This window comes from Podarcis raffonei, chromosome 14 (genome assembly GCF_027172205.1).
Source record: "Podarcis raffonei isolate rPodRaf1 chromosome 14, rPodRaf1.pri, whole genome shotgun sequence".
NCBI lineage: Eukaryota > Metazoa > Chordata > Lepidosauria > Squamata > Lacertidae > Podarcis > Podarcis raffonei.
In genome coordinates, this window is record NC_070615.1 from 38,539,528 (window position 1) to 38,564,761 (window position 25,234).

The following is a 25,234-nucleotide window of genomic DNA, read 5'->3' on the forward strand; positions in this document are numbered from 1 at the left end:
CAGGGTCATCTAGTCCAAACCCCATGTCAGTGCTGGATTTACTTATAAGCTAATCATATAAGCTATAGTTTAGTTGGGGGCCCCAAAAAAATTTAAAGGAAAAAAAACCTGGATGTACATTTCCAAAATATAAGATTAAAAAAATAAATAAAACCTACATACAGCAACAGTGTTGTGTAGGCTCCTATGATGTAAGAAATGCCTCCGCCTGCTAGCCTGCTCCCTAAAATATCACTGATTTGCTCATTTCTATATATAGGGTGCCTACATTCTGCCTGTGCAAACGGCTTGAGATACCTATTAGGTCCATAAATTACCATATAGCATATATTCAATACAAAAACAGCGACAATTTGTTGTTGACAAAGGACAGCTGGACATATAAAGGGCCCCATTACCTTCAGTAACTCAGGGCTTCATCAAACCTAAATCCGGCCCTGCCCCGTGTCATGCTCAGTCCCACAACCCTCGAGACCACGAGTCTCATACTCCACCGACGGAGCTATCCCTGGTGTGCGTTTTGCACAAACACACACGAGTGTGCTGCTCTCTCCCCTTTGGGTTGGGAAGGAAAAGCGATGGGGAACCGCCTGAGGCGTCTGGGAAAGAGAGTCCACGAGGGGACACCTGTCGGGGTGGCGGCGGTGGGAGGGACGCGCGCGCCTCCTCAAGGTGCGCGCGCCCCGCCCCGCCAGGTGCGAGGAGGAGGAGGGCGTGTCCTTCCCCGTCCCTCAGGTAAGGCGGGATTCTCTCCTGCTCGCCCAGCATGGCTGTGGCGCTGGGGAAGGCGCCGCCGCCTCAGGCGGGGAGCTTGCCCCCCTCAGGGGCGGCAGGTGTGGCCTCGGGTGCGCGGGGCGGGCCAGCGGCGCTCCAGGTGCTCCAGGTGCCCGGCGCCGTCCCCTCGGACGGGCTGCTCTCGCCTTGGTCCAGCGCAGTCTCCTTGTCGAGCGCCTTCGGCTCCCCTCCGGAGTCGGCCACTTCTCTGCCCGCCGCGTCGGCGCCCATGGCCTCGCTGGGCGGGGGGCTGGGCCGGTGCGCGGGCGCCTTCTATATGGCGCTGCTCTTCGACGCGGTGGGCCTGGCCATCCTGCTGGTGGGCGTCTTCGTCGACGTCTTCTTCGCCGACCTGCTCATCTATGGCGGCGGCGTGGGCATCTTCTTCAGCCTCCTCTGGTGGGTCTTCTGGTACGTGGGCAACCTGGAGGTGCCCGCCGCCGAGCTGCAGGACGACGTGGGGCTCCGGCGCCACTCGACCAAGAAGAAGAAGGCGGCGCCCGTCGGGGCGCCCGCAGGCCACGGCCTGGCCCGGCTTGTCAGGAACCTCAGCATGCGCTTCTCGGGGCCCTTCACCGCCTTCTCCCGGACCCCCGAGGGCCAGCCGGGCTCCGTCAGGAGGGCTCACTTCGCCAGCGCCGCGTCGGCGTCGGTGGCCACGACGGTATCCAGCTCGGTGGAGCTGCAGGCGGCCTGAGGAGGAGGAGGAGGAGGAGGAAGCAGGCGAGGCGAGGACGGACGGCGAGGCCCGGGAGGCGGGCCGGGTCGGCGAGGTGAGTGCCGGGGGGGTGAAGGAGGACGCGCCGCCCGACGGGCCCGCAGGACCCCACTCGCTCATGGCAGCTGCATGGTCCTTATCATCATCATTAGGACAAGTGTGTCTTGCCTCTCCTCCTCCAACTGCCTGCCTTTATTCATTCCTATATTGCGTTTCCAGCCCCAAGGAGATCAAAAGTGGGGTGGGTGAGGGCAGCTATAGCTCCCCGCCCCCGACAGCCAGGTAAATAACTCAAAAATAATAATACTTGGAACTTGTAGAAAGATTTTTTTTCCACCAATCACTTGGGGTCAAAAGAAAGTAATTTAAAACCACTGTTGGTGAGACATTTCCGAATCTTCTAGATAGACAGAGGATGATGGCAGGTGGGTGTCCTCCCCACCCCAAACATGAATCCTGGCTATGCCCATGTGTATGGTACCCCCGCAGGGTGTCAGGGATGGTTTTGATACTGTGATTGTGAGCCACTTTGTAAAGAGGTTTTTTCCCTCCTGAAAAGTGAGTTACAATATTTTACTAACTTTTACTCAGAGTAGATCCACTGAAATTAATAGAGCCAAGTTAGTCACGTCCATTAATCTCAGTGGGTCTTCTAAGAGGAGGAATAACATTGAATACAACCCAGAGTACATCATTGTCCTCGCAACAACCCTGTAAAGTAGGTCAGGCTGAGCACTGCTGGTAACCTGTTAAGACAAACCATGGCTTTGCTCTTCCGCAGTCTCTCTGGCTGATACTTGGCTTAGCATGTTGTCTGAACCAGGGCTCATGGTTAAGCATTCGTCTAGGAGCTGTAACCAGCAATAAACCTTGGTTACCGTATTTTTCGCACCATAGGGCGCACCGGACAATAGGACGCACCTTGTTTTAGAGGGGAGAGAACAAGGAAAAACAATTCTCTCCCTCTCTGCCCAGCGCCCCTTCAGCGAAGCGGCAGGAGGCACTGCGCAGAGAGGGAGAGAATTTTTCCCCTCTTGTTTTCCCCCTCTAAAACAAGGTGCCGTTTAAGGTGTGTTCAGACGCCTTCAGGCGGCTACCTTGGAAGCCTGGAGAGCGAGAGGGGTCGGTGCGCACCGACCCCTCTCACCCTCCAGGCTTCAGGTTCCTTTCGACCTGCTCTTTGGGGCTGGCGGGGGGAAGCCCACCACCAGCCCCAAAGAGCAGGTCGGGGAGCAGCACAAAGGCGCACGGATATAGAGGCTCCTGCCATAGCCGCATGTCACCTCTCCAGCCAGGAGAGGGTCGCGGGGGGCTTCTTTAGCCCCGCGCGTGCTCTCCCGGCTGGAGAGATGGCGCACGGCTAAAGAGGCTGCTGCAATAGCTGCGTGTCACCTCTCTAGCTGGGAGAGGGTAAGCGGGGCTATGCTGTCTTCGCTCCATAGGATGCACACACATTCCCCCTTCATTTTTGAAGGGGAAAAAGTGTGTCCTATGGTGCGAAAAATACGGTACATGTCACTTGTTTCAAAACAAGGCAGTGACTGGGCCAAGTGAGAGCTTAATGGCTGAGTGGAGGATTTGAACTGGCGTCTCCCTAGTCCTAGTTTTGCACACTATAACTGTTATACCACACTGGCTCTCAGGTTTCAAACAAGGGAAAAATCTGCTTTGGAGCTGCTAGCACAGCGGTTTGACTTCACCCCCAGAGGCGCACTCCATTGTCTCTCTAGACAGACAGATGCCAACAAGTATAACTTAGGTCAGTACTTCGTACCTGACACTGCCTCCTCCCATTGATCGTTTGATGACTGTACTTGGTGGAGTCCTTTAGCAAGCTTAATGAATTGCTTATCTTAAAGATAAGTAATAATTCATAGTTCATTACGAATGTGTATACATTATTTCCTACAAACCTTAAATGTTTAAGTAAAGTTGTAGGGTTTTTCCTCTTTTCTGATCCAAATTGTTTTATTGAAAAGGAAAACAAATGATTTTGGTGCTTCCCAATGCTCCTTATCTTATCCTTATTTTATCACTGTGTTAAATCTTTACAGACTTGTATTTATGTGAGGCAGTTGTTCAAGTGGGAGGTACTATATGGATGATCAGTACACTATCAATATGCTAGTAACTTCAAACTCAAGCAGCAGTAATGGCTCCAAATTTATGTTGGAGCTTACTTGGGGCTAAATAACGATTAGCAAACTGAAACTGAATCCAGATTTTATTTATTTATTTTGATCAGATGGAAATGTTAATGCTACATAGGGATGGGGGGCACATAGTCAAGGAGATCTACCCCTTCTAGAGTGGAATTGAGTTATGGATTAAACTTTCTGTTGGGAGTACTCCTTGAACTGAACTTGCTCTGGATATTCTGGTCACGGTGAAGAGTGCTTTTTCTAGGCTTGTCTGGAGCACAGGGACTGTGCCACTCGATTCCTTGGCAACCCCTTGGATCAGTTATTGCAGCATGCTATTTTCAAAGCTACTGTTGAAAATAACTTGGGAAACTGCTAATGGTGTCAGAAGAATGCACCTGATTGGCTTTTAGTGGGTGTAGGACCTAATGTTACACCAGTACTCATCAGACTGGTTGGCTATAAGCTTCTGGGTACTAGCTGGTTACATTTCTAAAGCAGGGATGGGGAAGCTGTCACCTTCCAGATGTTGGACCCTCCTCCTTCACACACCATCAGCATGGCCAGTGGTTGGGAATGAGGAGAGTTGGAGTACAACAGCATCTGGAGGTGCCATAGGTTCCCCATTTCCTGTGTTTTGAGCAAAACGGTCCTGTTCCAGACCCCTCACGTTTGTGAGGTTAAATATGGGGTAGCATGATGCAGAGAGTTTCCACACCTGTGGTGCCTTCTTAATACCTATTTTTAAGAGCACAGTCCAGTCTTTATTTCAAAAGACATTTGATTTGTGCACGAGTTTCTTTGTTTTTAAGTTTGCTTCTTGGTTTTCTTTCTAGAATTGCATCATGGAGATCAGAAGCAGCTTGAGTCAGCATTGGCAATGGTCTAATGCAGAACATCCGGGTATAAGGGAATTCACACAAGATAGAGGAAGAGAGGGAAGGAGTGGGTGATTGCATAATTTCCCACTTCTACAACCAGAGTTAATTACATCTGTACCACTCTAAATATGCAAGTACAATACAGAACACAAACTGACTTTCATCTTATAATTAATTTGATTTTCTTATACCAATGAGCTGAAACTATTGACCTAATGAGTTTTGTGAAAAGTAGTCCTCTAAGAATAGTAGCTTTTTAATCAAAGAACAGTTCTCACTGTTAGATAAGCTCTAGTCTAAAAGAAAGTGATCAGGTTGAATGGGATTGGATACACACGCTGAAAGATTTGAGATATGGAAGAGTTGGCTTACTGATGTTCTAAGAATAGCATCACTATTAGTATTATAAGAAATACTTAAGTTACATGGAATGGTAAAAATGTATAATACATTGATCTGAGTCTGACAGTGTAATCAGACTTACCGGTAATTAAGATGCTTTGAAGACTCTTCAGGGCATATTTTGTTGATTCCATAATTGTTTTTCTTGATAGGAAATATTTTCCTATATTTTCAAAAAGGCTGATACTTAAAATATTTCATTTACATTGTTTGTTTTTCCTTTCAGGAATTATCAAAGACTGTTACTTACTATTACTGTGAGTTATGATGAAAAACAAATGTGGACATCATCTTAGTCACCAGATGCTGGAAAAACTACATAGAACCATCTGTGAACTCTTTGGAATCTGCACTGTGTTATGAAACCACATTTCTGCCAAATATTTATGCTTCAAATTTCTGCTGGAAAACAGCATTGCCTATATCTTAAGCAGTGTAAAAGGATTTATATTCAGTTATTCAACTTAACAATTACTTAAGGACAACAGGATTTATATTTTTTTTAATGTTTCCATAAACTGAATAACATTCCTACTCTTAAAACAAGGGCATTGATCCTCAAACTGTAATTGTGCGCTACTGACTAAAACTTCTATGTGGAAGTATTCACAGGACTAAGATCTTGGAGAAGTAGTTTTGACACCCTGAAAGCAGGGTTTAGAAGTCCTCAAAAGTGCCTTAAATGCATGACATGTCTTATTTATATGAATGCTCTTAAGATCCGTTGGTGAAGGGAGCTTTATGAATGATTGTTGAAGTGGGTTGGATCCCAAGACTTAACTTGGGTTAGGTTGTTTGAACCTGGGTCTCTTTGAAATCAATGGGTGATATCCAACTAAGGTATACTCAGAATAGAACCATTGAAATCAATGGGCAAGTGGTTTAAGTCCATTGATTTCAGTGGGTCTGCTCTGAATATGACTGACATTGGATCTACCCAATGGGACTTGTCTTACTGTTTTTTAGTGGGACCTAGTTGGGTGAACTTAAGTTTGGATCCATCCTTGTCATTTTGTGGATTTTTATACTGTAAAATGTACTGAATGAAATGTCCAGTCTTCCAAATTCTCAGGTCCCCCACCCTTTTTTTATTGGCTTGGAATTAGAAATGTTGCATCTTAGAGAAAAAATAGAAATGCACTAGATTCTACTACAATGTGAAATAGGTGAAACTTGGCCATTGATTTTTTAAAAATTATAATAATAATTCTAGAAATGTTTCTAAAGAATGCTGGTATGACAAAGGCAACTAGAAGGTCTACTGTTTCTACCTACCTCATTAAATTTTAATTAAGTTTTGCCACCTTGATTCAATACTGCTACTGGCAAAATTGTTGTTAATAAAAATTGTTGTCTTTCTTTGTGATTCTGCTTTACATTTGAATTGATAGAATGAAGGAACAGGCAGAGATTATTTTAAACAAGGAGAAAAGTAGATATTGCGTCAAACAAGAATCTGGCATTCCATTACTAAAAATATACTGTTACTAGCTTCTTAGGTTTCCCTTTTTCACCTCCTTCAGCTCACTTGCCTGCCCCAGAATCTATTCATAGATTCTGGGGCCACATTCCTAAGTACCACTAACTAACTTGTCCACAACAGAGCTAAAGCATTGCATAACAAAACATTTTCAAAACTTGGGAAAGGGACATGTTGAGCTTGTGTCTCTGTGTGCAAGATTTCATTAGCAGACCCACTGGAAATATGCTTGCTTCATACACACCCACCTTTTCTTCCTAGGATCAGATATTTGTGGGGGGACTTGTCTTTTTAGTTTGAGAAGGTGGATTTGTACAGTCTCTACCCCACAATCCCCTTCAAGTCAATTCTATCTTTGGCATGTTTGATGTTATCTATGTCCATCCAGGTTTCATTTGACCCCTATGCCTGAAAGTCGTAGCATGTAGCAATGTCTTCAATGCCTTGCTGTGCAGATGCTCAAATTCAGCACCTATATGATGCTAAAATTTGGCAGCCCCTGCCTCTCATGCTCCATTCCCTAGTAATCAACATTCCAGGAACCATGTGCTTTTGGTGGGTGCAGAGTCCTAAGAGCAACAGGCAAGCTTAAAAGACACAGGGTGCACCACATGGCTCATACAACTTTTATCTTTGCCCCATAGCATCCACCTGCGGTGGCTGCCTCATTTTGCCTAATGGTAGGGCCAGCCATTGTTCGACCAGTGAGTGAAGATTTGAACCTGGGTCTCCTCAGTACAACACTTCGCTACTATCTTACAGTGGTTTCACATGAAATTGTATGTGAAGCATGGTCAGAATTCCCCTTCATTTTCATTTGGCTTTGAACAGGGCAGAATGGGACCATGGCCACATGCATGCCATATATTTACAGCACATGGCTTCCCCCAGAGGAATACTGGCATATTTTACCCTCACAGAGCTACTATTACCTGCACCACCCTTAGCAAACTACAGTTCTCAGGATTCTTTGAGGGAAGTCGTGCATGGTGTATATGCAGCCCGTGTAAGGGAAATAATTCATGATCACGTCCTTTAAGACAGACGTTCCTTTACTTGTGGTTCCTGCCATGTTCAACCCAAAACCTAACTGGAAAATCAAATAAACCGCAAAACGTAACAAAAATTAAATTGTGAAAAAGTATTGAAGCCACTCCAGCTTCAAATACTGTCATTTTTTTTACAAACTGCAAAACAGATAGTGTATTTTGCATAATTAAGAATTCAGTCTTATGCATACCTGTTCAGAAGTGTGCCCCCTTTGAGTTTAAATCGACAAAGAGATCACGTGAAAGGTTACACAGGGAATCATACATTGGATGTGTGCTGCCACACACAGTTCCGAAATAGGCAGGGATCTATTATTAGGCTAAGGATGAAATCCTAGATCTTGGCAGCACTTCCAAGTAGACATACATACGATGCAGAACTGCACTGAATTTATTTGTATTTCATTATTTCATCCCTACGAGATCGCCTTACCCCATCCCGATTGGTGGAATTGGCACTATTACAGACGCCGCATAATACCTGTCCCTCATTTGCAAGAACTTGATCTAGTGTAGCAGCGCCTACACTTTGGAACCCCCTGCCTATTGAGATCAAGGAGGCAGCTTCACTGTACTCTTTTTCAGTGCTTGCTAAAAGCATTCCTGCTTAGACAAGCTTACTCAGATGCTTAGGAAGGTCGTTTTAATCTGATGTAGCATTTTTTTTTTAAAAAAAACTTGTAGGTTTTAAAGTAGGCTTGCGAACCTTTCTTGATCCTACCGTTTTATCTTTTGTAAACTGCTTTGAGTCTTTTTTTATACAATCAAAGTGCTATATCAGTTGTACGGAACAAACAAATCATTCCATTCGCGTCCCACCTTCCCCCCCCCCCCGCCAAAGAGCTCAAGGTAGCGAACAACGCTTCTCCCTCCACCTCCGTTTTTTCAAAATAAAAAAGTACTTTTATTAATTCTTTTAAAATGATTTTTATCACATACATATCGACAGAACTCCACGCGTATAAACCAGAGTGGGGTTTTTTGTGTTTTTTTGCGGGGAAGACCAGAACATGTTCCTGCGATTTAGTCCAGAATTTTGCCCCCTCTCCCATTTGAATCCTCACCCAACAAGAACAACAACCCTGTGAGGCAGGTCAAGCGGAGAGGCAACGTCACCCGCCGGGGGATTCGAACCCCGCTCTTAGTCCGCCGGTCCAAACCACCACGGGCTCCGTATTACCAGATACCGCGGCGCCTACACATTCGACTGAGCCTCTTTCCAGCCGCTCCGGGACGCAGAGCCACAAGTGCCGATGCGCCTTCGGTCCTGCGGGTGGCCCTTTAAACTGCGGAAGGCCCGCCCCCCCCCCGCCGACCCGGAAATCACCTCTTGTTTCACTTCCGGGGACGTCCGAGGGAGACTTCTGCGCTGGCTGTGCTGCGTGGGGAAGACTCGCGTCTTTTGGGCTGCGCGCACGAGGAGGATGGAAAGGGAAGAAGCGGCGGCTTCGTGGGTTTCGTGGGGGAAGGAAGAACGGCGGCCCCGCGGGCTGGGCGGCAGGCTGAGCCCCTGAGTCAGGCCTCGGCGAAGCGCAGGTGAGGGTGAGGTGGAGGCTGCCAGGGTGGGAGGGAGGTGCGCTGGGGGGGAAGCTCATTGACTGCATCGTGTTTGCCTCCTGCGTCTCCAAAAAGCTGCTCCAAATCGTATTCCACCAACGTGTCCTGTCAGCACAAGGACTTCTGCTGCTGACGCAGTGGGAAGTTTCTCCTGCTCCCTAAGTCTACTTTTAGGTGGGATCCCCTAGGGCAGATTTAGGGGCGTGGGGAGGGATGTCCCAGTGGAAATCCTCGGAATCTCCGAAGAATCATGGAATTGTTGGAAGGGAGCCCGAGAGTCATCTGTTCCAATGCCCTGCAATGCAGGAATTTGGGAAGGTTGTGTAAAAGAAAACAGCGTGCTTTGAGGCATGCTTTGAAAGTTTATCTGGATAAACTAAAGCATATTTGACAGGTAACCATCCAACATCTGCTTAAGACCCTCCAAGGAAGGAGAATCCACCTTCTTCTAGGAGTCTGTTCCGCTGTCAAACGGCTCTCACTGTCATAAAGTTCTTCCTGATGTTTTCTGCTTTCTTGTAACTTGAATCCTGTCCTCCAGAGCAGGAGAAAACAAGCTTGCTCCATCTTCCATGTGACAGTCGTTTAGATACAGTGGTACCTCGGGTTAAGAACTTAATTCATTCCAGAGGAACCTGAAACTGTTCTTAACCTGAGGTACCACTTTAGTTAGTGGGGCCTCCCGCTGCCGCCGCACAGTTTCTGTTCTCATCCTGAAGCAAAGTTCTTAACCCGAGGTACTATTTCTGGGTTAACGGAGTCTGTAACCTGAAGCATGTAACCAGAGGTACCACTGTACTGTATTTGAAGGTGGCTATCATATCTACCCTCAGTCTCCTCTTTACCAGGCTAAACACACCCAATTCCCTCAACTGTTCCTCATAAGACTTGGGGTGTGGCTTTTTTTTTTTACCATCCTTTTACCAAACCTACATTTTATCTCCTTGCAACAGCACTGTGAGGTAGGCTAGGCTGCGACGGCAGTGACAGGTCTTCACTGACCCTGGGAGCTTAAATGGCCAAGAGGATATATGGACCTATCCTGACACTCTTTAGCTGTAAACAGGGGAGGGTCATGCACATCACCACCTTGAGATCCTTGGAGGAATGGTTTAATATAAATGCAATCAATCAATGCCACATTAATTCTCTTTGGAGGTAAAGTGGGATATCAACATAAGGAATAAATTGAAATTGCAATTCAACATTGGAAGTGTGTTCAGAACACTTGCTTGTATGGAGTTTAACACACACACACACACACACACACACACACACGTATTCATTCCTTGCTGGTTTCTCACACACACTTTCAAGCATTGGCTTACTGTGTTCATTCATATATTTTATTCTGCCTAGGACTGCTGACATGTTGGCTGCAGATGAGTTTCTAAAATCTCCACCGAGGAAAACAGTCAGATTTGGTGGGACGTTGACAGACATCCTTCTAAAATACCAAAAGGTAGTATGGTTATCTGTCTCATCTTTTGTATTTTCTGACTCTATTGAAAGGTGGTTGTTGCTTTTTTTTTTTAATGAAAAATGCAAGTTTGGCCTTAAGAGATTGTCTTTTAGCTGTATACTCCCACTGTCTCTGGCAGTATCTTAGTTATTTTCACCAAAAGAAGTGAAAGGAAAACAAGATATAGTCACTAAATCTGAAAAAAAAGGTTTTGGGGAGCTACAGTAAAGTTAGTAACATATGTTGCAAAAAGAGAGAGAAGAGAACCTCTATTAATTGCTTTTATGCTTTGAAACAGTAATATACCCAATGTGTCTCTCTATTTATTTTCAATAGGGATCGAATAAGCTTTGATGCAAGGCTGCATGATTTGTTAGGGTACAACTTCATTCATGTTTTTGTTTTGAAGGGTGAGACAACTGAATTTGATTTGTTGAAGCATCAGCTGTTAGATCCAGACTTAAAAGTAAGGATTTTTTCATCCAAGTATTTCAGTGCTCTGCATGACTTCTTAAATGTAAGAAAAAAATGAACCAAAATGAATTGTTGCAGTTTTGTGTACCATTTATGATTATAACTAGGATAATCAGTAACAGATCTGACCACAGCTTAGAATACAGGCGTGTAATGCTAGACTTGATTTCAAGGAAGCCTTACAAGCCCAGAGACTTGGATAAAATCTAAGCTACATAGGAACTTATGGCTTCCCTCTATCCCTAGCTCACTCCCACCTTTACCCTTGTAATTGTTCTGACACTAGAGGAGTGGAGGGGGGTTGTGCACAATCCTTTCAATGCCTGTCATGCGGCATGTCAGACACAAGCAATGCTAGGTAATGTGGTTTGCTCAGTGCTGCTGGCTCTGTATGTTACCCATTGCTTCTTGAATCTTTGTGTCTGGTGTCAAAGAGGGATGGGGCAAAAGAGACCATCTATGCTTCCATTGGCAGAGCAGCAACAAAGATAAGGAATGGGGTTGTTGGGGGCTCATTGAGAGAGGGATCAGGCCTTGTTGTGCTTCCAGTGATATTACTGGAGGCATAACAGGGTCTGAAATATGCACACAGTTGGGTTCAAAAGAACTCAGCTGTTTCCCCTATTTTTAAGAGCTCAGTTCTAAATCTGACTTAGGGGAAATCACCCAGTACCACCAGCAATATGTCTGTTTTTTGACTGATGTGAAGGCAGTGTTATTGTGTCTGGCTTCCCTGCCCCCTCTGCCAACTCATTCACGTGAACAGAAATTTAACTTTTAAGTAATTCTAAGGTCAACTATGTATCTACAAAAAAAGAAAAGTTCACTCAGTTTTTCAGTGTAAAATTTACTACGTATACCAGAACCAGTAACAAAACAGCAGCCGAAACCTCAAGATCCATTGTAAGTCATTAAATGATGAAAAATCACTAACAAGTTAATAAAAGCTCTGGAAAACAGACTTGAGTGTACTTCAAAATCATCATAATTGACAGCATATGGAGGGAGGGGGTTCTGTAATTAAGGAGCCACTTCCAAGTAGGCCCTATCCTTTATCTCTGCAATTGCTATCATGGGTTCCCAGCAGGTTTTTTTCTGGCCCTGCTGGTTGCCATGTTGCCATCCTTCCCTCCTGGCCTGGCCACTGCCCAAGAACAGCCCAAGAGGCACCCCACTCCATTCTACCTTCATTACAGGAAAGTCTACCCGGAAGTGCCTCTGTGTGGCAGCTGCCATCCTAGCCCACTATTCAGTTGCCTTTCGCGCAGGAGAGGTGGGTGGGAGCAGGGGTCATCCGGAGGTGCCCTGGACACCTTAGCCACACAACTGCTACAGAGTTCCTGGCCTTCCTGCCAGCCTTAGAGCTGGGGTGGGGTTAGGATCACTACTTAACTGCATAGATGAACCCTGCACACTCTCCAGCTTCAAACTAGAGAGGAAGACTGGTCGCTCATCACACTAGAGGGTGGCATCACACTCCCAGTAATGAGTGATATGTGGAAGCTAATAGCCCTTCTGTTGGATTAACTCAGTTTTGAAAAAAATACCCCCGTTACTAATAGGTTGTCGTTGTTTTTTACACACCTTATAAAGTTCAGACTATTAAAGAGAAATTGGTTCTGTTTGCAGGATGACCAGATTATAAACTGGCTGGGTGAGTTTCGGTCTTCCGTTACACTCTTGACCAAGGAGTTTGAACAACTAGTCAGCATCTTATTGGTAAGAGTGTGCCATTTCTAATGTTTGCTGTACTTGGTCTTGATTCAGTCTGTGCAACGTGCATTCAAACTTAAGCATATGTGTAACTTTGCAGAGGGTGCAGTGGCTGAAAAGGAGCCAGCCTGTGGTGGAAGAGTATTTGGCTTTCCTGAGCAACTTGGTGTCAGCACAGACGATCTACCTTAGACCATGTCTTGCAATGATTGTCTCGCACTTTGTACCGCGTGAGTTTTGGGTTTCTTTTCTTCTGCCTTGTATTGTTGACCAGGTGGTCATTTTCATTTCGAACTTAAGTTTGGCAATCAGATTCTCACGTGAAGTGTATAATAATAGAATAATGCTGTTTCCACCTAGCTCGAATAACCATACAAGAGAACGATGTGGAGATTTCGGATTCAGATGATGATGAAAGTGAGTAGCCATTTCATGTCTAATGGTCAGTTATGTTAGCACAAAATCTTGGGAGAGCTGCTGCCAGTCAGTGTAAGCTGACTCAGTATAAGGCAGCTTCCTGTGTTCCATATTATTTCCATTTTACTACACTGGTGCTTCTAGTGTTAAGGTTAAGGGTGAAATCTAGTTCTCTCTGATATTTGTGGCTTTCCATTGAATGAAACTTGGAGGTTGCATACAGCAGGAGCCTCCCTGAATTTACCTAATTCGATTTAAAAGCTATCTAAGCTAGCAGCCGTTGCCACTCACTAGGGCTGTGTAATATATCAATATATTGTCCAAAACCGGTTTGAAGTCCATATCATGATTTCGGTTTCATAATTTTTGACCTGGTGATATATCGCAAATCATGATGTGTACTGTATGTGTGCTATGCAAAAATCACAATGTGGGGGAAACCGTGAAGCCAGTTAATGTCTCTACATAGCTCCATTTTTATTTCAGACATCTTGATATATCAGTATATTATGATATGTAGCAGGTGATATATCACAATGATGAAAACCAGTTATCGCCCAGCCCTGCCACTCACATACATTAGATATAGAGTCTAAACCAGGCATAGGCACTCTTGGCCCTCCAGATGTTTTGGGACTACAACTTCCATCATCCCTGACCACTAGTCCTGTTAGCTAGGGATGATGGGAGTTGTAGTCCCAAAACATCTGGAGGGCCGAGTTTGCCTATGCTTGGTTTAAACAATATAATTGCACCAAATCTATCTACCTTAAGTGATTAAGGAAGTGCTCCCATAAAATATAACATGAAAATCTATATAAGAAAAACTTCTGGATTAACGTACATGCTTGATGATGTTCAATTCTTGCAGATGTTACCGAAGGCTTTGACACTTGCCATAGAGCACTGCAAACAATTGCAAAATACGTCCCTTTGTAAGTACATAATTGATTTGGTACATCCCCTAAGTTAATTCATAGCCTTTTCTACCTGCTAGCTGAAACACAATCACACATCTTGCATATTAACTTCAAGTGACAAAGCTACCTAAATTGATAATATTCTGCAGTTCAAAATAGGTCAGTGGTATTAATTCATATAAATATGTTTAGCAGCCCTCAAATTATGTTTTCCCCTAGATTGGTTCCTCTGTATTACTGTTGTAATCGCTTACGGTATGACGTGTGAAAGGTTGTAAGAAAGAGAAGCCTTAGTCCTGTGTTTAGGGTGCTACTGAATTATCATAATAATTTGTATTTTCAATTAAATTGCTTAATGTATAAAGTGTATCCCCCCCCCCATTTCAGTGCATGATTTTAGGTGGAGTATGATTGCGAAGTAACTATCTTGGTAGGGAATAAATTACTCTCGATTAACCGCATGTGTGATTATTCTTCCCTGAAGACAGATCTAATTCTCCATCTTGAGTTTCCAATGAGTCTTTTAAAAGACTAAAGACTTTGCATGTGTACACTGTGCTGTTGGGGCTTGTTTCTTATTTTTCCTGATAAACTAGATGTAACCAATTAAAAACAGTCAATAAATGAAATTAATAATTTATTTAATAAACGGATTAAATTGTAATTGCTCCACTGAGAGATAATATGTGCACGATAGCCCAGTAATCTTATTTATAGCATTACTGTTTACTTTCCTTAAGTAGACCTATATTTATGTTAAGAAATCTATCTCAAACTTGGGTGGAAAACAGTATTGTGAAATCAATGCCTGTGCCTCTTTTTTATGAGACTTTCATCATTCAGCTCCTGAAATGTTTCGTTTGCTGAGATTGTTTAATGGGCTGTCCTGTGTTCACACTTATTTTGAAGCTTCTTTACACTTGCATTGCAGGACACCGCAGTTTCTCATGCCGGTGCTCGTTGACAAATTTCCCTTTGTTAACAAATCAGAAAGAACCCTGGTGAGTAATCAGCCTTCAGTTTAAAATGGGATTTTCCTTTGTGTGTCTTGCGTCAGTGCTATTGTTAATGACCCTCTTGAAATAAAAGTGGCAGAAGTTGAGCATCCACAGACCTTGATGGTGCAGATACAGGATGAGCATAAAGAACTGTCAGCATGAAGAAGCTTTTTTGTTCCTTCAGGTGTTAATGCCTTCTTCGTCTTTCCATCTCACCAGGGATTTTCTGCTTTGGCTGTTTTGTTTTCCTATCTCCCTTTGCCCGATTTCCTTTTAACTGTGAATATTGGCAGGGATTGAACCTGGAACCTCTTTCATGCAAAACACGAGCTGTGGTCCCTTCTATTGTGTGGTGCCTTACACCATAAAAAAATCCCTGACCCAAACCTATATTGCTGAAGCTCAAGCAGTATGAAACTGAAAAACAAAGGCCCACCTTGAGAAAATCCAATCTGCAGTGTGTTTAAACTACAAATTGAAGAGGCTTGTGAGTCTTAGTACTCAAATGGTTTTCTATACAAGAAGAACATTTTTTGTATATGTTTTTTAATTTATCATTTTTGTGGGGGAATTCCATTGCAGCAGTGCTACGTGCATAACATGCTACGAATCAGCGGATATATCCCAGCTCTGAGGCATGACATTCTGGAGCTGGTTATTGAAAGGGTATTAAAGATCGATGTAAGTATAGAGTGTGGTTCGTAAAAGACTTAATTCTTTCACCTTTATTTTGTATTACATGTTAGAAAAGGAAGGCATAGGCAAACTCGGCCCTCCAGATGTTTTCGGACTGCAATTCCCATCATCCCTGACCACTGGTCTTGCTAGCTAGGGATCATGGGAGTTGTAGTCCCAAAACATCTGGAGGGCCGAGTTTGCCTATGCCTGGTCCATACCATCTCCAGGTCAGTGTTTATAAAAAGTGGACAAAAGAGATGGTTGTATAGATGGTTTTATTAGACTGGCTTTAATGGATAGCCTGCTTTTGCCCTGTTCCTGGGTGGGAAAGTAAATTATAGGGGTTGTGTCCAAAGTAGCTCTGCATGCACTTGAGATCCCTGCATTGCTTGGGGTCCCTTCCAACTCTACAATTCTACGATTTTTTGAAAGTTTCATCAGCGCGAGGATTTCTGCTTGCACAATGGAGTATTCTCCCCTATGTGTGCTGCCTTGAGCTCCTTGCAATTAAGGCAGGATATAAATGTGGCATTTGGTAATATTTCAATCCAACTCGTTACCTTTTCAGCTGGGGGCGGGACATCTAAGTTTTAAGAATTGTTGTGTGCCTTCATTTGCACGCGTATCAAACGCCTTTAGAAATGTTCAGTATCCTTACTCCTTACAACAGGTGAGCGCTCCGAGAAAAGAGATTGAAGCTGCTGAAGAGGATGAGAGCGAAGGGGCTGCTGAAGAAGGACTCTTTGACATGGCAAGTGTGCTTATTGAGCAGTGCAATGGGTCACATCCGAGCCATACGTGCAAAGCACATGGTTTCCCTCCAAGAATCCTGGGAACTGTAGTTTACCCCCTTACTGAGCTACAGTTCCCAGCACCCTTAGCAAATCATGATCCCAGGATTCTTTGGGGGAATCCATGTTCTTGGTAATACGAATAATACATGATAATACAAATATTAGTAAGAATGTTATATAATGCAACACATCCTATTATATAAGCCTTTCAGTATTCTTACAATATCTTGATAATGAAACCTTTGACAATTATTTTTTGTAGCACTTTCAAAAATATAGGTTGAATGTCAGTCTACTTTTAATAAATGTTCAAATTATCTCTAAAAAAATTTCAATATCAAATGTTTAAATATTTGCTTATATTTCCTTTATAGCAGGAAACAATATGAACCTGAATGTTATACCTATTTCATACATACATAGTGTGTGTGTGTGTGTGTATTTGATTGTTGAATTCCATTTACCAGTTTTCTCACAATTTTATATGGATGTACCATCCTTGTTAACTTTATAAATTCCAGCTTTTCCCATATATTTTTAATTAATTTTTGCTTTCTCAGAACCTGGCTTTGCTTCCATGGTTTAGCAAATAATAAATATCCTTGCTGTAGTTAATATATATAACATCTGTTTTTGATGTTTTCTGAAATTCTCACTACTTTGTGTATAATTTAGATGAAGACACATTTGCCTGAATTTTTCTCATTAGCAAGAAAAATAAACCTCCCTTCTGAACAGAAGGCATCCTGTTTTACTTCCCCCTTAATGTTGTTGATGATGTACATTTGATACATAAGCTTCTCCACAATGGTGATTTTCCAGACGTTACCAGAATTCAGTACTCTTTATTCAGTCCTTTTATTTTAATAGGATGAAGATGGAGAAAACCCGGAGAAGAATGAGGTGATGGCTCACCCAGTTGCAGAGCGCCTAGACATCCTGATGATTGTCTTGTTTTCATACATTAAAGATATCTGCCATGTGAACGGTAATTACCCCTGCACAATGTGCTTAAATTATTTCTTTGAGATCAATAGTGAGGAGGCAGCAGAGATGATAGAAATAATCTGTGGGACAACCTAGCAGGAGATTCCTGAATACAGAGCTGCAGGCTTAAAGTGGGTAAGAGGAAGCAAGACAGGCCTGTGTGTAGATGTTTGTATTAAGGGCAGGAGAAAGTTATGCCAGATGAGATTAACCATGTGGAGTTTTATCAGTGTTTTTTTAGGCAAAATATTTACCGGTAAATATTTTTTTAGAGCCGATTGCCACTCTTAGTGACATCAACAAAATCAAATTTGGCTAAGCCTGTTATGTTCAATACAGCTGTGTGTGCTGTGAAACCTTCCCAACTTGGGAAAACCCATGAGACCAGCTTTGCAACCTGATATATGTGTATGGTTTTGTGTATTACATGTGTTTTATTGCATACGTTTATATTTACTGCCACTGCTTGCTTGCTAAAATTGCTTGCTTTTCTTTTGTTTGTTTGTTTTTTGCTATAACCTGCATTTGGTTGGCCAACAAAATCTTGATTTGAAAAACATTATTGTAAACATGAAAAATAGGCATGCTGTTTCTTGGTACGATGCTGCGGTAACAGAATTTTTTTTTGTTCTCAGGGAAGCTTGATATTGGCAACACCAAGGATTTGTATCGGGATCTGGTGACAGTGTTTGATAAGCTCATTTTGCCGACCCATGGCTCATGTCACGTGCAGTACATCATGTTCTACCTCTCTAGCTTCAAACTGGTGCGTATAGTTAGTTGCCTCTCTTGCTGTGCTTTGCTCCCACGTATTGATATGGGGAGCCATCCCAGATCCCCTAAATGTGTGGGGGGGGGGTGCAAGGAACTGTGGCCTAGGCCTTGGGGGTTGGAGCTAAAAGCATCCGCAGTCTTCTTGGTGAGCAAGATCTGAGAAAGGACACTACTTCCAACATACGCAGGCATGTTGATTGCTTTCACTGCCAAAAAGGTCCCTATTTGCTGGGTATCTCCCTGAAGTCAGGGTGGACTTTCAAATGTTACTGGACTCACATCTCCCCTCATCCCTGATCATTGGGCGTGCTGACTGGGACTGATGGAAGTTGGAGCCGATCTGGAGGGCTACATGTTCCTCACCCCTACTCCCAGAAGTAATTGATGCCTGCAAATAGAGTCCATGGATTTAGTTTCCACAGCATTTGATGTCTTGCCACGTGTGACTCTGTCTTACAGGGGATTGCAGAAGCCTTTGCGGAGCATCTTTGGAAAATGCTTCGTAATCCAAATACTCCGGCCGTGATCAGGCAGGCTGCTGCCAATTACACCGGCAGCTTTTTGGCACGGGCAAAGTTTGTTCCGGTTGTGTAAGTAGCCTACCAACTTCCTTTTTGTAGTTACTGATCTGCTGTGGAAGGCTATATATGTGGAATTGAGTGCAGTGGAGGAGCTCATGCGATGGAGACTCAGCTGTCATAGGAAGCTGCCTTACACTGTCAGACCAATGGCCCATTTGGCTCAGTATTGTCTACTCTGACTGGCAGCAGCTCTCCAGGGTTTTGGGTGGGGAACATTCCCAGCCTGACCTGGAGATGCCAGGGATTGAATCTGGGATCTTCTGCATGCAAAGCAGATGCTCTACTACTGAGCTTACATACCTTTCCCAAGGACTAGCTTATCCTGGACTGCTAAGTGTTTCCTATTTTTGGTGTCCCATTCTGCCGTGCAGGCAGCTGCCTGGGGCAGTAGAATGCAAAGGGAGATGGAGTGTCCCAGAACATCCCGAGAGCCACAGGTTACCTACCCCTGAGCTAAGTCTTGACTAGCATTATAGGTAGAGAGGTCCCCATAACCAAGCTTCTTTTCTGGCATCTGGTGGTCAAGACTCTGATATCCAGAACCACACAAGGAATTTTGTCTTAAGCCCTTCTTCAAGTCAGCCCTTGCTCTGACTTGTCTGTGCAAAAACATGAGAAGCCCTCCTGCATTAGGCCAAAAGCCATCTAGTTCAGTATCATGTTCTCGCTTTGCTCAACCTGTGGGAAGCCCCCAGGCGGGACCTGAGCACAACAGCACACTCCCCGCTTGCAATTCCCAGGAGCTGGTCTTCAGAGGCATCTTGGCCGTGGCAGTGGAAGGAGAGCATGGCTTGTAGAAATTTGACAGCCTTCTCCTTGAATATGTGGAATCCTCTTTTAAAGCTGTCCATCACTACCATCTTATAGGATCGAACTCCTTTAATGATGCACTGTGTGAAAGAAGTACAGTGGTACCTCGGGTTAAGAACTTAATTCGTTCTGGAGGTCTGTTCTTAACCTGAAGCACCACTTTAGCTAATGGGGCCTCCTGCTACAGCTGTGCTGCTGCTGCACGATTTCTGTTCTCATCCTGAAGCAAAGTTCTTAACCCAAGGTAATATTTCTGGGTTAGCGGGTTACCTGAAGCATATGTAACCTGAAGCGTATGTAACCCGAGGTACCACTGTACTTCCTTCTGTTTGCTCTGAATCTTACATCAGTGTTCTGGTACAGTGGCACCTCTGGCTGTGAACGGGATCCGTTCCAGAGGCCCGTTTGCAACATGAAAATAGTGCAACCCGCAGCGGTGCGTCTGCGCACGCATGGGTTGTGATTCGCCACTTCTGCGCATGCGTGTGATGTCATTTTGCGCGTCTGCGCATGTGTTAGCGGCGAAACCCGGAAGTAACCCTTTCCAGTACTTCCAGGTCGCCGCAGGGCGTATCCCGACAGAACGTAACATGAATCAAACGTAACATGAGGTATGACTGTATTTACTTATCTGCTTCCCTCACTTCAGGTGCATCATTGTATACACCTTAAGCCTTCAGTCTTCACCTGGACTTCAGCTACTGCCATTCACCCTTTCTAGTTTGCTTCAATTCCCTTATTGCTCTGCTCTGTAGCTGGAGTCCTTTCAGCTGATTTCCAAATACTGGTTTTGTTTTGCAAAAAGATGGAATGCTTTTGGCACGCCCAGATGCATTTTTGGCTTTGTGACCAAGCCTGAACTGCTAACAAGAATGTAGTTGCCTCGTTGCACCTTGTCCCAAATGGTAGCTACCAACTCACTTGTGAAATGCGGGACAGCTGCCCTTAATTAGGCTTTTTTTCTTTGGTCCCATTGCAGTACAGTGAAAACCTGCCTGGACTTGCTGGTCAACTGGCTGCACGTGTACATCGACAACCAAGGCACAGGGGCGAAAGCCTTTTGCGACATCACTCTTCACGGGCCCTTTTATGCCGCCTGCCAGGCTGTGTTCTACGTGATCATATTTCGTCACAAGCAAATAGTGGACGGAAACCTAAAGAAAGGTGTGTATATGGGAAAAACACAGCTCAGGCAGAATTTGGCAGTTTAATAGCTGAATGGATCACAGCGAGAAGCAGCTGCATGGGGACTGTTCTCATTAGTACTTGGGCACATCTTTGGCGTTCTCAGTTGGGGAGCCATGAATAAGTTTACAGAGCAGAACAAATACTGGGTGGAAGAGCATTTAGAAGATTCCTCTTCTGAACTGGAGTTAATTCAATTGAATTAGGAGGGGCATAGCTCAGTGGTAGAGCATCTCCAAGTAGGGCTGAGACCCTGAAACCCAGGAGAGCTACTGGCCATCTGTGGAGAATACTGAGTAATGGTCTGCCTTGGCATGACAGCTTTCTGTGTTCCTAACTTTCCTTTGACCCACCAGATAACACCATCTCCACTGGACACTGTTTTAGACATTCCTATTCAATGCATTTAAAGCATTTAGTAGCATGCATGCTGTATGTTTTATCTGCCAGGAAGCCAGGCCTGACCGTGCCTTCTTGTTGCATGTGTGCAGCTTTTAGTAACAAACACTTTTCTCCTGTAGCATTCAAAGCAGCTCCGAGCCTCATGTGCATTGTGAAAATTGCATACCGGCTAAACAGTTTTTGCTTTCCCAAGTGCTAAATGTTCTTTGCTCGTTTTGTTTTGAAGGTTTGGCTTTCCTGCAGAGCTTAAACCTTGAACGCATTGTGATGTGCCAGCTAAATCCCCTGAAGGTCAGCTTGCCTTCCATTGTGAATTTCTTTGCTGCCATTACCAGGTAAGTGTCTTAAAAAAAAAAAAAAGCTCTCTTGAATATTGTTAATACAGAAATATAGATGTCAAAATATGTTTCTGTTTTCTAATAATAGGCCCTTGCAGATGTGTGTTCTGCTTGTTTGGACAATGCTTGTAGGTTGGAAGGCCGAATTGTGACAGTAAATTCAACCCCCTGCCCAGCATCTCAGCTGTGCAAGCCCTGCTACCCCTCCAGGGTGCTCCCAATATATGCAATTTTCGTCCCTCATTGTGGGAGTGCCTGTACAGGGAGGGGAGAAGCCAGATGTGATTGGGTCCCACCTGAGCCAATAGAAAGGGGCTTAGCTGTTTTTGGTGCGCTTGTTTTTGTGGCTGCATATCTCTTCTTAAAAGAGAAACTTCAGCCAGCCATTTTTGCTCTCTTCCAGGAAATACCAAATCGCATTTTGTGACACCATCATCGAGAGGAACAGGCGGCAAGTTTTGCCAGTTGTAAGAAGCAGCTGTGGGGGTGACTCTGTTGAGACTTGCACAAACCCCCTTGACAGCTATTTCCCGTTTGACCCTTATATTCTCAAAAGGTATCTAATTCCAGACATCAGCGAACCTTCTTTTACTTACTATGGAAAGAGGCCGTTTGGCACTTCCAAGCAAAGCACTCCTTACTGTTTTCAGCTCAGGTTTACAGGCTGTATTTTGCTTTTCGTTTCCCATTACAAGTTCTTGATGCAGTAGTGTTGTGGCGATCTGGGTGGGGAGGAACTGTGTTATGCCAATCTTGTGCAGCTGTGTCCAGCTGGATACTTTGGTGGTGCAGCACCAGCATAGGATTGTGGGGGGGGGGGGGGAAAGAGTCCTTCCTCAGTACCAGTTACACTGTTTGTGGGGTTCTCATTTCCTCTTGGTGCTTGTTCCATTTTTTACTTTTGAAACCTCTGAGCTTGTTGATGCCTCCCCTCTCATTCATACAAAGTGTTGTTTTGGCTGCTCAAACTGAGTTTGCTATTGGCATGTAGGATGGTTTCATTATTAAAATTTCCATGTCCTTTTCAGCCAGAGGGGAGGACAAGTCTAGAAAGCATTGGCGTGGCCACCTGGCCTCAGAGCTAGCCAATTGGAGGAAGACTTTTTACTATATAGAATGGCCATTAAATTGACTTTGTCCTATTGCATTGGGGTAACTAACCCATTGAAGGACAGCTTCTTCCACTGTAGGGGAATCTGGATGGCATTGGAATGGCCTTGTGATCAGCACATGTATCTGCTTTCTTCTACTCTCTTTATCTCATGCCTTTTGCAGATCAAAGAACATAATCAACCCATTGTATCAGTTTTGGGAAGAGGAGTGTTCTGAAGACCTCATAGAGGCTACAGACTCCATTAATGAGGTGAGCAATTTTATTCAAACACTGCCTTTAGTTCTGATGTGATGCCTTGCCTTGGAGTATGTTTGTTCCCGTGTTTTTTGGTCTGGTACAAAATCCTGAGTCTAGATAGCGGAGTGAAACAACAAATCAAGTGAATTTCCTTTAAGGTTGTAACCATCCTAACACGAAGAACAATTGGTGTCCTGCTTAGTTTCTTCCATACCCGGGGAGGACAATTGGTGATCCCAGCATTAAGAGCTTTTGTTGGGAAAGCTATTCCCCAGATGTTATATGGGATAGAACTCTGGGGGTGGAACCAGAGACTGTTGGAACGGCTTGAAATTTTGCAAAATTATTACCTCAAGAGGATTCTAGGCCTTCCTCAAGGAACACCAGCAGCTTTCTTGAGGGTGGAAGTTGGATTACCCTCTGTGTCTGCCAGGGCCCACTTAAGATTCCTACGATTTTACATCAACCTTGCAAACACTTCAAACACCTTATTGGCCAAACAAGCCTTTGTATCTCTTCAAAAGAACACCACTTGGCGTCAAAACCTATCTGAGATCCTGGTTAGATACACCCTACCGGAGTTTAATATTCTCAAACTGTGGAGCCCGGACAAAGTTCGGGAATGGATCCTGGAGAGAGACGCTCTGTTAGATATTACAAAAATACAGAACCCAGGGTTCTCCCACTGGTTTCCCCGACTGAAATCAGTCAAAACCTGCGCCAATTACTTGGCGAATATCACCAACCCCACCCTTCGGAGAGCTTTCACCATGGCCCGTTTTCAAACCATTCCTACGGCCTATTTGTCAGGCAGATATGCAAAAATCCCAGTAGAGCAGCGTATATGTCCTTGTCATATGAGAACCAAAGAGGATCTCACCCATTACATGTTGTATTGTCCCATCTATTCGGCCTTCAGGGATGCGATGTTACAAACTATTCCCAAATCAATAGCCAACCCTGAGGACCAAGTGAAGTTTTTACTGGTGGACGCCGATCCACGGATTTCTCACGTGGTAGCGGGCTTTGTGGTGAAGGCTATGAAAACTAGGGTACGGTTCCTGGAGGAAATGGGGAGGTTCCTCCCATTGCTCTCTTAACCTGTTGCTGTATCTTCTTTCCTGAAATCAAGTGAAAAGCACTTCCGTTTCCTTTTTGTGTGTGTGCAGAGCAAAGGTGAAGAGGAAGATGACTTTCTGAAAGGCGAAACTCCTCAAAATGATGGCATTGGTGGACTGACATCAGGCTCCTTTGACTCTACACTTCAGAGTTCAGAAAACTGCATAGGGTCACTGCCAGTTCCATCGCTATAGATGCTGCTGTGACTTTCCAAGAGCATATACAAAGTCGTTGGGACAATCGTTCTGATAGAGACCCTTTTGTTTATTTGCACAGTTCCTAAACCGATTTCTTGGAACAATACTGAAAGCAAAACTGAAACAAGCGTGTGGATAACTTTCAACTGGGGTGTGTTCACTTCATTTTGTAAGCTGTATGAATTTAACAATTTCCTTTTGATTTGCAATGGCTCATCTAATGTATTAAATATATGAAAGACTATGAATCAGAGAAGTGTGTTGCTAGTTCTTGGATGCCCAGCCAAGCTTTTGACTATGTCCTGCCCCAGCAGCAAAGAGCTCCATTCCAAGTTTTGGAACTAAGCGTTTGCCAAAGCATGGAAAATATAATACGAAAACTGGTGCTTTTTTTATACTGAGTCAGACCATCTAGCTCAGTCTTGCCTACACTGAGTGGTAATAGTTTTCTAGGGTTTCCAGCCCAACCTATAGATGCCAAGAGTGGATCCTGCAACCTTCTGTATGAAGGCTCAGAGCCGCAGCGTATGAACGCGCCACCATCTTGGAACTCATCTGTGCAGATAATCCTCAATTCCCAAAGTCAGAGCTTTCCCTCCCAGCTGGAACTTGCCAGAACTCAGTTCCGGCACCTCTCAGGTGGGCACCATTGCCATTAAAAGAGAACAAGGGGGGCATTCGTGGAGAGTTCCGGCACCTTTCTCTCTAGAAAACTAGCGCCGCCCAAAGTTTTAAGTTCACCATGGATTATATGGCAACCATGCATAGTTCCATTTACAAGTTTCGTTGATAGGCTGGATCTGGATTCCATATTGTGCTAGGGGTATGTTTCATGTGTAAGGATAGCCGGATGCAAAAGCTCTGCACAAAGACATAGCACATTGGACCCCAAAACCCCTCCAACTTACTTATGGGTTCAGGTCCAGGGACCTGTGTGCAAAGTTTGGAATCCCTAGACCCCGCAAGGTGGAGGGCTGCTTATCCACCTCAGGGGAGAAGACATGAAGGTTCTGGGAGCTTTCCAGAGTCGTC

At 44.3% G+C, this 25,234-nt stretch overlaps 2 protein-coding genes across 2 annotated transcripts; both read left to right on the forward strand.

Annotated features, from left to right (window-relative positions):
- Window positions 1–324: 324 nt before the first annotated feature.
- Window positions 325–6,284, forward strand: LOC128401245 (transmembrane protein 238-like). Its single transcript, XM_053364022.1, has 2 exons — window positions 325–1,547; window positions 5,143–6,284. The coding sequence occupies exon 1, from the start codon at window positions 767–769 to the stop codon at window positions 1,469–1,471; it is 705 nt and encodes a 234-aa protein (XP_053219997.1). The 5' UTR covers window positions 325–766; the 3' UTR covers window positions 1,472–1,547; window positions 5,143–6,284.
- A 2,482-nt stretch (window positions 6,285–8,766) lies between these two features.
- Window positions 8,767–24,458, forward strand: RRN3 (RRN3 homolog, RNA polymerase I transcription factor). The gene is made up of 18 exons (XM_053364018.1): window positions 8,767–8,981; window positions 10,362–10,464; window positions 10,874–10,930; window positions 12,568–12,657; window positions 12,752–12,881; window positions 13,012–13,068; window positions 13,940–14,003; window positions 14,920–14,989; window positions 15,569–15,667; window positions 16,335–16,415; window positions 17,329–17,446; window positions 18,081–18,211; window positions 18,679–18,809; window positions 20,590–20,774; window positions 21,424–21,532; window positions 21,939–22,091; window positions 22,811–22,898; window positions 24,056–24,458. The coding sequence occupies exons 2-18, from the start codon at window positions 10,372–10,374 to the stop codon at window positions 24,197–24,199; spliced, it is 1,800 nt and encodes a 599-aa protein (XP_053219993.1). The 5' UTR covers window positions 8,767–8,981; window positions 10,362–10,371; the 3' UTR covers window positions 24,200–24,458.
- The last annotated feature ends 776 nt before the right edge of the window (window positions 24,459–25,234 follow it).